A 12,731-nucleotide genomic window follows, 5' to 3' on the forward strand; every position below is an offset into this window, starting at 1 on the left:
AGTACCGGGGCAAAAGGCAAGTCACATTGGTCCACAAAGAGCAAGGACCCTGAAGAGAATACCTTTTTCCCCATTGCTTCAATCTTTTTGACTACCTATCAGACGAGGTACAGAAAGAATCAGGATTCAGTCTGGAAGATGAATATGCCTGCACAACAAGGCTCTCATGAGATGCGTGAGTTGTCAAGCAATTTGGATCCTAGGAGCAGGATGATGACTTTTGTAGGACCTGGAGATTGACAGCCTGGTCAGAAGCCAGTTGCTCCAAGTAACTAAAAAGGGGCCCATCAAGGCATTGTTAAAGGGCAGCAAAGATTCAGTAGCAGAGGAGGTAGATTGTACAATCTCCGTGAGGAGATTTGACTTGGCTTCTACAGTCAATATGCAATCTGAGGACTTCTGCGGCCTTGTGCATGACAGGAGTAAACGCAGCATTCCTTGGCAGGTGGCTCAAAAGGGCCGTCGAAATGAATATCAGGCAAAGTGTCTAGGGCACTAGCATACTGGATGGCCACTAAGTTCCCTGCATCTGTGCTTATGCTGGGTGGGAGGCAGAGGAGGCGACCTAGCTCGTTACTGTCATCGTGAGAGACCAAAGAAACCAGGTGAATCGGATCAGAATCTGTGAGAGGGGGCACCCACTAGAAAGCCTAATTAAAGATTACAAACCATCCTTTGTGAAAAAACAGATATCCTTGTGGCACCCAACAGAAACAACCAATAGTGAAACTCTAACCTCAATCAAAGTCGGTTCAGTACAAGATAAAGGGCCTTAACCTGAAATATGCCCTTTGTTCAGAACAAATAAGATGGTATGAAGGAGATGGTGCAGGTTGTGGAAAGGAGCTGTTGTCAACAACAGTTAGATGATCGTGTAGGTAAAGCATTCCAAACATCTGTAAAGACAGAAACCTGTGTAGCACATGCCTACATTTGAGTCTTAAGAGGGCAAAAGAGGGGAGTTTATTATTTACCAACCAATGCACGGAAGTAGAAAATGAAAAAAAACCTCTGTTATATGAAATGCCTCAAATTTTACAAAAATTACCACTCACTTCATAAGATTTTTTTTTAATTACTCCTTGTACAATTCTTCCCTTTTCTCTTAATAGCATGAACACATAAAGCAGGGTATCGCTTGATGATCATACCTTTGCTAAATATTTTCTTGATTTACTCTCATTCTGGTGACGACAAGCATGAAGATAGCACGTAATGGCAGAGACGCCAAGGTGTAGCTGCCGCTCCTTGACAAAGATGTTCTCCAGATAGTCTCCCCACATTGCCCAGGCCTTCACTAGAACATCATGCATCTGGACGGCTGCTGAAAAGGCTTTGTTTGCATCTTCAGACCTGTAGGCACATCATTGGAAATATATCATGAATCATTCATTCATACTTTGCACTAATAGCACCTACATTGGAATAACTAGGAAATATATAGACTGCACCCGATTAATAGATTTTGAAACAGCTGACCTTTAAGAATTTCAGAATGTGTGTCATTGAACACTGAAACTTAAAGTTTCACTACAGTTGTAGGACAAATCACCCAAGAATAAGTCATATGCAATCAAAATACATTCCATGGTTTCTGTATTTGCCACTTTATGTGCTATTTTTAGAGTAACAAGAATACCTGGCCCTGGTGAACAGGCGTAAGGCTAGCAAATGCCTGTGGAAAACCATGAAATCTTCAAAAGATGGTCAGTATTTTCAAAAGCAGGCCAACCAACAAGAATGGACAAATCATGTTCAATCCTCGAATCATTCCTTAAGGAATAGTTTATAAATTAGTTTATCTTAATTAATGTTCGTATTTTTGGATGAATCAGACACTGCGAAGAGCACATGGGGAAAGAGAACCATGTCGGCACATACCATATATAGTGTCAACGGAGAGTTTCTCATAGAAGGTCCTTATGCTATAAGATTCTTTCATTTCCAAGATAATAAATATAACGAAAATAAAAGAACAGTAACCACTCGCACGTATTTAATATAGCACTCATAATACTACTCAAACATGAACAGTGCGCGCACAATGAAGGACCACAAATTGTAGTTCAGTTTGAGAAAGTTTTCAATGTGCTGCCTCATTGGATAACTAGCATTCAGGAGAAATGGGCCCTTTCTACAGCAGTTATATATGGGATAAGCAACCCCTTCTATACATTGTAAGGATATTTTAAGTAACTAAGTACTCTGTGAATGTATGCATGAACGAGGCAGAAGGCAGAATGCCTTTATACGGTCACTAAACTCCTCCCTTCCCTATTTTTCGAAAGTCTCTTCGTTTCTCCCTTTCTTCACACACTGCTTCCCCCCTATTTCAGTGTTCGGCCTCCACACTCCCTTTCCTAACAAACCATTAGAGAGTTCTCGCCCACGGACCTAATTTACCAAATACTGTGTCCCTCTCATTTTACTTCCGCATATTACTCTTGTTTTGTCCACCAACCTCTTCTCTCCCACTTACCTTTTAGTTATCTTCCTTCCACAAGCTTTCTGATCTGGAAGCTGCACTGACAAAGCAAACAGTTCTCAAAGGAAGAAAACATCTGTAGAACGGTTGCTTTTCTTTTTGTATAATGTTCTAAAAGCTGTAACACACTAACTGTATCCATAGATTTTGTAGGATAGAAAATATTGCCCTCCACCTGCTCTACATGTTTCCCCAGTGGCATTTTCTATTAAATTGTTGTTATGCCATTGTCCGTTTCTGCTATGCCTCTGGTGGAAGAAGAGGCAGCTGTAATAGTGGGAGTTGTAAGGTGGAGGACAGATACTAGAGCTTGATGTTTGGGCACCAGAAGAAGCATGGGTGGGTTTCTTACTCACTGTGTGGAACACAACAGTATTTCGGCATCCATGCACAATCTTCCCTCACAAACACAGAAAGAAGGTGATCACTCGCCACGGCTGAAAACGGTCTCTTCTGTGACATCATTATTCACTTGAAATAAATTATTACAAGCAACCAGAGACATGTTTGCCCTTTTACAAGACATTCGGACATACAAACATGTCTGTATTAAGCAATTACCAAGACTGTATAGAAGGATGATGAAGCCTCTCCTCTTCCTTAGAGGGTTACCACAGAGAGAAGTAAGCAGGGAGCATGATAAACTGTACCACATGGAAGCGTAGGGAGAGTAAGATGGTAAGAAAAACTCCTATGGCAGAAGGGGGTGGGTCCAGTGCTTAATTTGACCCGGTGCTCGGCACCGGCACTTAATTGGTTTCAGGTGCTCAGCACCGGCACTTAAATGTCATCACCACACTTATGACACTCTGCCACATGGTGGCGCTGCTCATCCAATTTAGAAATGAGCAGAACATCGTTTGTTTTTTAACACAAAATACATTTTAAAAAAATACGAATTCCTGCCTCCCAAGCCATTCCTTTAGTTCTGGGGACCCGGAATAATCTTAACTGTCGCACTTGAAGGTGAAATCTGGTTAGCAGTTGTTTTGGTACCGTCAATGACAGTGATGACAGGCAATAGGTGGTGCAAGGTGTAGTGGCCTCCTGGTTAGAGCCCCAGCACTTATTATTTTACAAATTAAGCACTGGGTGGGTTCCTTGTGACACAGGCGGATGGACCCCTCAATGTATATAAACCAAAAGAAGTACCTCTCATGACAATCAAAACACCAGCTATTCAGATCACAAATGATCAAGACACTAATCAGTTGATCATCAAAAGTTATTCATTGTACTATTCCATATTTAATTTATACAGAGATACTTTTGATAAAGTATACTTCAGCAAAGACATCATACACAATGATATCAATGAATATAATAAAACCACATGAAATCATACAAAACAATGTACATAACAAAATACATAGAGGGAAAGGTAAGGTAATGTGTATGATGTCTTTGCTGAAGCATATTACTGGTATTCGTGATTGACATAAGAGGTCCTCCCAAATGGAAGTGTGACATTATTTTAGGGGAAAAGGATGCCACAGTCCGAGGTACAAACTTGTCTTGTAAGAAGGCGGTGTCGGAGGTTGCACTGACCATGCTTGGGGTTAAAGGATGCGACAAACACGCAGAAGTTCTTGCAATGAGGAAGATGCTCTTCACAGTCATTCATTCAAGCATTTACAAAAGATCTCTGCTAAGAGTTCCTATATTGGAGACCACCTGGAGTGAAGACACATACTTCCGCCTGGTGAGAAGCAGACCAGATGATGAAGCATAACATATTTGTGGGTGAGGGTCTCGCATCCTCTTAAATGTGACTCAGCACAACTAATGCTTCAGTAAAAATATCCTCGCTAGAAAAATAACCTCCAACGTTGTCCAGGATCATAGGGTCTGTTATACTTTTAGGGCAAAGCTACCTGCGCAAGCTGACTGGTTACATACTCACAAGGGCTTAAAGCCTGCCCATTGTGTACCACTGGTTGGTCGTACTGCCTCTCATTTGCCTGCTTCTTATTTGGTGGCTTTCGCTGTCACAGCTTATCTACCTTGTGCTTGCCCTTCCACTGAAGCAAAGCGCTATTACCATTTGATTGGCTGGCTTCCATAATTCCACTGGTGTTTGGTCATGCACTCCATGAAAGTGCATTTATTTTACAGCTCTCTCCTCTTGTGTGATCAACTAAAATTCCACACATCCATCCTATTGTGCCCGTTTTGTTCTTGCCCTTGTGTGCTTCTCTGTTGCTCCACTTACTGCCTCTACTTTTGTGTGCTTTTCGTTCTCCTGTGTGCTTCTCCCCACCACTCCATGTTCTTTCCATATGTGCTTCTCCCCACTCCATGTTCTTTCCATGTGTGCTTCTGCACCGATCTGTTTTGGTCTTTCGCTCCTGCGATGCTCTTTCTCTTTTTTTTTTTAATTTGCACTTTTAGGTTAAATAAATCTATCTTTTATGTACCAATCCAAGTAGCACATGCCTGCAACCTAACACCTTAGCTCCTCAAGTCCATCTAATTATCCCCTCCAACATCTGCATAAACTAATATCTGCCCTCCGCCACCAAGGACCAACCCCCCCACACCTAAACTTCTATTCATTTTATCTACCTCAAAGAACCTGGAGTGAATGTATGGTATTGTTTGCTCGTGTACACAAGCCGTATACAGCAACCAACAGTGGCCAATAATGCTGGGTTAACCATGGGTTCCCTGCTGCCCGGTGTAGGCGCTTCAACGTCTCGTCAGGGGTAGTAAGCGCTATATACATTAAATTATAAATAATTAAATGTGCTAGAGCAACAGTTGAAACTGCCCCCTCCACACACAACCCCCGCGTATCCCAATGAAAGAGTATCCTCGCTGAGAAGTATTGTAACCGCCCCATTAAAAGCATGAGAGCCCGACTCATGCTCAGACACCGCCCCAGGAAAGCATGACTTGACTTGTGACAAGTGGTGCACTCCCACGGTAACCTTCAGCGTGCACCATACAGCATCTGGAAGGCACGTTCAGACTCCAAGCACACTCGATGCTTGCCCTGGGATGAGACGTTACTTTACTGAAGTTGAAGTAGGGCCCACAACAGTCAATGGCTAAAAAGAACCTGAATCACACAGTTCTGACACTGGTTGCACACGTTTGGCAGGAAAACAGGGCGGGGAAGAAAACGTTGTTGAGATGCTCTATAAAGTATGAGAACGAATCAACTCTGCCATGTTCTCTCGGTCACTTTTTGCATTCCCCGAAGGCTCTGTAGAAATTCTAAACAAGAAAATGGTCGGTGAAAAGCACGGCTAATGCAAGAGCTAATAATGATGCTTTTCAAATTAATTATTAAAAATATAATTAGTGTCAAAAGTGCAGCGGCACAGTCTCTCCAGGCAGACTTTCCCGCACTGGAGCAGCTTTCGGGGCAAGCAGACTGATAAATGGCTCACTTTATCACTACTTTCTGTTTCGTACAGCAGGATTTGTCACTAGTCCTCCCGTGCTGTCCCTGTAGCCTGTGCTATCGATCACAGAGACGCGGGTGACGCTCTCTCCCTGCGTCTCTATCACCTTCAGCTGAAGTGGAGGTGGAGAGCGATGGCTGCGCCTACACGTGACCTTTAACTGCTCCGTCCTCAGAAAAGGTCACTCGGTACTCTGCGGGGCAATTTTAACGCCGTTTTGCAGGGTTTTGTAAGACTATTAGTAGCGCTTACATGCAACTTATTTTATTAGGAGAAGGGAACAGAAAGGAACCATTCAGATTTGTAACTTATATAAAGGAAGGAATGTAAACTGCACTTGTATGGCGCGTACAGGTTTGGCCCTAAAACATGGAAGTACCTGAAAGTAGAAACAATGGTGAAGAAATAATTTTAGACTACTGCAGGTTTATGGCGTCTTCCCCCACAAGTCATGTACTACATGAAAACTGTATGAGTGAAACACCAAATGTAGGGTTCCTCAGAAGTCCGCATCCGCCTCTTGCTTCTACCACTCAACGCTACAGACATGCTCCAACTCTCCAATTTAATAACAAGAGACATGTTTTCATTGGCTTTCAGACAGGATAAACCGTTTACAAGAGTAATAGCAAACTACTTCTTTCAGAATGTCCAACCAAGTACGTCTATTGGCTGCGATGGCTTTAAGAAGAGACACAACACAGACAGCAGCACAGCAGGTAGCATTGCCTGGCAGCAGCAACATGAGCTTCACCTCTCTCTTTTTTATCCTAAGACCTGGAAAAGGCTGATCCTAAGACCTGGAAAAGGCTGATAGTCTTTAGCAATCTTATTACTTTGAAACAAACTCTTTCCTGGATCTGTGGAACAACCTCGGGCTTAGCCTTGGCGGATCTGCTTCTCTGGTCTTTCTTCTGGATCTTTCAGCGGCATTCCCCGCTGTATCTCATGCCGTGCTAATCTCTACCCTTTGCAGGTCAAGAGTGTGTCAATCCACCCCTTACAGGAAGGTCTTAGTCAAGCCCTCTCCCTTCCTATCTCGCCGGACCTGTACATTTCCTGTGGTGTCCCCCAGGGCTCCTTTCTTAGTTCCAGACTTTTCAATGCTTACATCTCCCATCTGGTTGCTATCGATCTCTCCTTCGAATGTGATCGGATGTCCTAAATATGCATACTGGGAAACTGCTGTATGTTTCCAATATTATAAGGACATGTGTCCCACTGACCATATTTCACAAGCCACGCCAAGATTTCCCTTCTCTGTTGTCCTTTTTGCAAGAGATAGAAACAAAGGGACTTTCTAAGGAAAAGCAGGGGAGCTTCCCGATTCAAATATTTCAATCCTTCTTCTGAGTGCTCAAAAGAACTCAAACACAACTTGAGAGAATGAGCCAATAGAAGGAAATAGAAAAGGTGAACAAAGTAAAGCTATCAGTTTGCAGCATGGTTTTGGTCCTGTTGGAGATTGAGATTGACGAGGAGACCTACCTCTAGGCTGCTTCTTGTCATCCTTATGTTTGCAGCACTTCCTAACTGACTACGTTGATCGAGACCAGGAGCGGGGAGACCATTTTTGGAGGCATCGATAATCCTTTGCCTGATCCATAAACAGTTTGGCCTCATGCTCTTTAATGAAGAGGCATTAAGAACACAACTTAGTGTCGTGGTCGATGCCTAGACACCATAGACAAATGGCATGGAGATCTGTGATAGACGAATGTCCTTCACAGTCCCTGCAAGGCTTATATCCTGACTTTCTAGTGAGACATTCTTTTGAAGAAAGGTACTGCATTTTTGAAGGATTTGTGCGGAAAGAATGCCCTCAGAAGAAAAGCTTGGTATTTGTGTCAAAGGGACGCAGAACAAAGGGAACTGATGTTGGTAAGCCAGGGCGGGTGCTATATGGGCTCAATTGTGTCATCTGACATCACTTCTGGTGCTGACTGAGTCCAGCGCCCTCTACTGGTGACCTTAAAGCGTTGAAGTTTCTGGACCCAATCTGACGGTTGGGGTTGTTGTACAGGTGAGGAATCTGCAGGTAGAAGTATCCATCAGAAAATCAATGAAATCAATTTTCTTTTTATGAAGCTTCATTTGTCCTGCCAGGAGGCTTTTTCTTCTCAGACCTGAAGCTTTCGTTTTTTCTTTTTCACTGCAACAATTTTCTATAAAATGTAACTGATCTTTTGGTTATTCAACTTGAAAAGCATACATGCAGATTGTGAGGCTGGACCATGTTCGATGGAAGCCCTATTAACCATCATTGTATGTAGAAGATACTCAGATCACTGTCAACAACCAAACACAAAAAGCAACTGGAATAACTATGCTGAGTAAATCGATCCTTTCATTGAACCTCTTGGTTATCATATGATATTGAATTAGACGCCTCACTCACTTGATAGTGACATGCTTCATCATCGACACCTAATCATACCCTGGTAGGATGGTACCATCAGGGCGGACTCAACCAAAGATGGAATGGGAGTTCATAGATAAATCAAAACTGGAAAAGCAGGGATCCAGATGAGAAGTATATTACTAAAAATACCTACAAGCATACCACTCAATTTATTCTTTATTCTCAAGTTACCTGGGATATGATTAAAAAAGTATTTGGAGATTTTTGTTTATGACAAATGTTCAACTAAACCTCCTGTGTCTTTGCCAACATGTTTCGGCCCTCGCTCAGAGCCCGTTGGGGCCTTTGTCAGGGCTTGTTATGTATGTCCCAGCTTATTTATGCATGCACACCATGCACAATAGTGAGGCCTTAAGCTCTCACCTTATCTCGGCCTCCTGTTCCTGGAAATTTCCCTTGGTTATGCATTCTCACAAACCATGCGGTCCTGGAGAGTGGTGCCGTCTCATTGTTAAACTTTTGTCAAAGTACGCACACCGCATGTGTGCCTAGATGTCTCCTAGTCCGCCGCCAAGTCAGCATAGTTATTCTAGTTGATTTTGTGTGTGGCTGTTGACTTAGGGAGAGTGAAACTGGTCTTAGAATCTTTCGCTCTCTAACCATGACAGAACTCAGATCATTGTCGCCATTTTGAACAACGCTCCCTCATCAAGAAGAGCTTCTGGGAATGTATGACCAGAGTTTGGTCCCGGATTGGACAACACTGACTGAAGTTTAATGGAGACAAGAATGAGAGAAGATCTTTAATCGGTAACACACACTTCGGATAGCCACCTTCTTGGTGGCCTGCTGAGCTGGGGTCCATTCCTTCTCCCACAGACTGTCCTGATAAACTGGGATTCATCTTTGACAACTATATCTATTCATAAAACAAAGTAACCCGTTTCTTAATTCTGATGATGCTAACAAAAGCCTTAGTTTATCTTCCTCTCTCGGCTCAAAAAAACAAATAGTTAAGGCGCTGATCACATCGTAACCGAACTGTGGCAATGCCTTGTACTTTGGTATTCCCAACTATCTTTACAGGAAACTTCAACTGATTCAATAGTCTGCAACCCTTCTGGTTCCCAGTCTTCGATCATGTGCTTCTATCAGCTTACACTTACACAAGCTCCACTGGCTACCCATTAAAAAGCACACCATTATTAATATACTATGTGTAGGAGAGTAGGGTCTGCTATCCTATGGTCACCCCAAATTTTTGCTTTTTGCTTCACTGGTTTTTGACATATTGAGGCTGTGGGCCTGCTAATCAGACCCCCAGCCTGCTGTTCTCTCTAACTAAATTGACACTATGCACCCTAGGTGCATAACCAATTGGAAGTGGATCACCCTGTGAGCCCCTGTACCAGTGTACACTAGGTACCCAGGGCATTGGTGTATCTAAGGCCTGCCAGGGGCTGAAGCATGTATTATGCCACCCCAGGCTTGGCCTAACAAATTTGAAACAACTGGCTGATCACTCAGCTGGGGTAAGTTGGTGTAACCACCTCTTACTTAGGTGTAGTATACCTATACCTAACCTTAAAATGGGACACATGTTAACCTATAAGTCACTCCTATGGCAGGCCTTAACAATCCTGAAGGCAGAGTGCTTGGTTCCATGTGAGATGGTGCTCTGGCATGAGCTGAGCCTGTCTGCAGTGGTCGGAACCACTTCCTTCTACTGTTTCCAGATATCGTCATACCATATACTCTTAAGTGCATTATGACCCTCGCGGTTAAATGCTATCTTTGGTTTGGCTTTATCAAAACATGTCGAGTAAGGTGTCATACGAATTGGAATACTAACCCCTCGCCAATTCTGGCGACGGGGTTAGCATTCCACCCTTCTAGAGGGACACGACATGTACAGTACCTGAAACCCGGGTAAAATCAGACATAGCCCCAGCTCCACAAAATGGATGCTGCCACCACAGACACAAGTCTGCCCTCCTGCTGCTGGGAGTCCTTCCAGCTTGGGAGACGTGGAAAAAGGGTTTCCTGCCAGGGGAGGTGCGAGCACCACCCCAGACAGGATTTTGTGTATTGGTCAGGTAGGGCTTGAAAGAAACCAGACATGCCTGAGGCTCACAAGGAGCCTCGTGCATATGCCAGTTCAATCCGGTCCTGGGGCACACCAGCCCCGGACCTGGGGCGAGCTGGACAAAGGATTGGGGGTGTAACCACCCCCCTTCCTGGTCCCACCCTTAGGGAGGGACCTAGCAGGTAGTCCGGCCCCTAGAATCCGCTTAAAGGTAGGAGCTGTGTCCTAAGACTTCAGACATCCTGGAATCAACTTAACCACAAGAAGAAGACGGGAACTTCGACGCTCTGCTGCACAGAGGACTGAAGGAAATCTCCCCTATGGTCAGGGAGTGACCATCTTGCTAACGCAAGCACCAACCAGCTATTGAACGTCTGCTTTGCCGCCGCCTCCTGCCAGAGCCCGAGCCCAGAGCCCGACAAGACATGGACCTCCAGACCTCTCACCGCCCGATCCACAGTCCCTGCAAAGAAGGAACCCGTGGAGGCACCGAGACACGTGGAGCCAGCCATCTTGAAAGACCGACGACAAGCTGCAAGCGCAGCGACAGAGGCTCCCTCCAAGTTGTGCTTTGGGTCCTGAGAAGCCCAACACCCGAGCAGCATCTGCACCAAAGGTGAGCCCTCCAGCATCTCCACGATCTGCGTGGGGCCCCTCTGCACTTTGCATCTCGACGCGCCTGCCCGGTCCCTGGCCCGTTGGCTAGTGGCCATTTTGGCGACCTATTTGAAAATCAACGACGCTGGTCTGGTTGCTCCAGACTGGCCCTAGCTGCTCTCCAAAAGAGCAGCCCCTCTGACCTTGCTGGTCAGAACAAACAGCTTTCTTGAACTTCCACGACTCCTGCCTTTGCCAAGGCTTGTTTGCTTCTTTCGAGTCGCCGACACCGCCGACAGCGAGAGCCTGCGTGGGACAGCTCGTGACTCGACTCCTGGACGTCGTCGACCTTCAGGGACCACGTGGCTGCGGAGACAAGCTACACCTCTTCACCTGTTTGCACCCGACATCGCCTGGTACCTACCTGGTGCCACGCCGGTCACTGGCTAGTGACTGTGAACACTGTCCCCTCTGCTTTCAGGTCTTCTACAACTCCGATCCACTCTTGGATCCACCGCATCTCTTCTGGACCGACCGCCTGCAGCATCTTTGTCGACAGGCTCCATTGAATCGATAGAAGAAACCCGACGCACTTCGAGACCTATGCACCCGCTTCCTGTGGGTGAGGTAAAGCTGGCACTCCGGTGCCCAAGTGTAGAGAATCATCTCTAGTGTCTGTGTTTCGAATCTTGAGATCGTAGTCTAACCAGAAGACCCTTTCTGCAGTAACTTTGTAACTTTTACGCACCCATTGAAAACCTATGGGAGCACGCGTGTGACTTTCCTCACTGCACGCGCAACCCGTGGACCTCCTGGTCACTAACTAAAGTTAGCTCCTTGTAGGCCCAGCGATTCTAGAGGCCCTAGGCCTTTTCCCTTTCCTGTTCGTGGTACTTATACCACTATTTTAGTATATGGTTTGAGTGGCCACTAGGGCCCATCCATATAAAGTGCAACTTCTGTGTATTATAACATTGTCTTGTTTAACGATTTGTGCTCCTGTGCTCATAAAGAGTCTAGGGGTTACTTTGAGAAATAAATACATATATATTTTGAATATATATCTGTGTGGTGTCCTTTCATTGGTATAAAAGGGGTTTACATTTGGTAAAACAGCCTGCTTAACACGCTTTAACGAGTTTAGCCTCAAAGACTGCTTAGCCTACGCTACCACTAGGGCAGCTAGTCCGAAAAGGTTGACTTACAACCACACCATAAGGGTTGCTTGGCATGGTACAAGGTGGTCACTTTAACTAGTGAACATCATATACCAGGCCAACTTCTCACACTATGTATTACACAGCATGCCATTGCCAACTCTGACCCAATTTATCGCAGGAAACTTTTTACCTTCTATCAGCTGGCCCACTGCCTTCTAACCTCCTCTGCCAAGTTTGGGGTTGTTCACCAAATTCACCACCAACGTATCGGTAGTCTTCCTTTTCCTTTTTGACAGCTAACCTCTGGAATCCCTACCTACTGGTTCTGGAAAATACTCGGTAATCTTGAGCCGAGGAAAAAACTTAAAACATGTTTTTTCAGTCCAATCAGGCACAGCAGCATATGCCATGCTTCAGAGCCAGGACACCCTTATGGGTATTTGATGTACTCTACAAATTCAAATAACAACACCCCATGCAGTATGGGAAGCAGTATGGGAAGCAGTAGGGCAAGCTTTCTGTCACACACAGGAGATAGTGTGGGAACCAGCAGGAGTTTACCTCACATACGCCACAGTGCAAATTTCTCTTCCTCTGACATTAACATGTGCATAAACAAAGATTAGGCAAA

The 12,731-nt window shown here is 44.8% G+C and overlaps 1 protein-coding gene across 3 annotated transcripts in view; it reads right to left on the reverse strand.

The window, feature by feature from the left end:
• The window catches only part of TRRAP (transformation/transcription domain associated protein), a 1,075,110-nt gene that overhangs the window by 87,382 nt on the left and 974,997 nt on the right, over positions 1-12,731 (reverse strand). For all 3 annotated transcript variants that reach the window (XM_085629333.1, XM_085629332.1, XM_085629331.1), the window contains one exon: positions 1,152-1,353. In XM_085629333.1, coding sequence (XP_085485459.1) covers positions 1,152-1,353 — 202 coding nt within the window. The remainder of the gene's footprint in view (positions 1-1,151; positions 1,354-12,731) is intronic.

The sequence above is a fragment of the Triturus cristatus genome, chromosome 10, assembly GCF_964204655.1.
Source record: "Triturus cristatus chromosome 10, aTriCri1.1, whole genome shotgun sequence".
Lineage (NCBI taxonomy): Eukaryota > Metazoa > Chordata > Amphibia > Caudata > Salamandridae > Triturus > Triturus cristatus.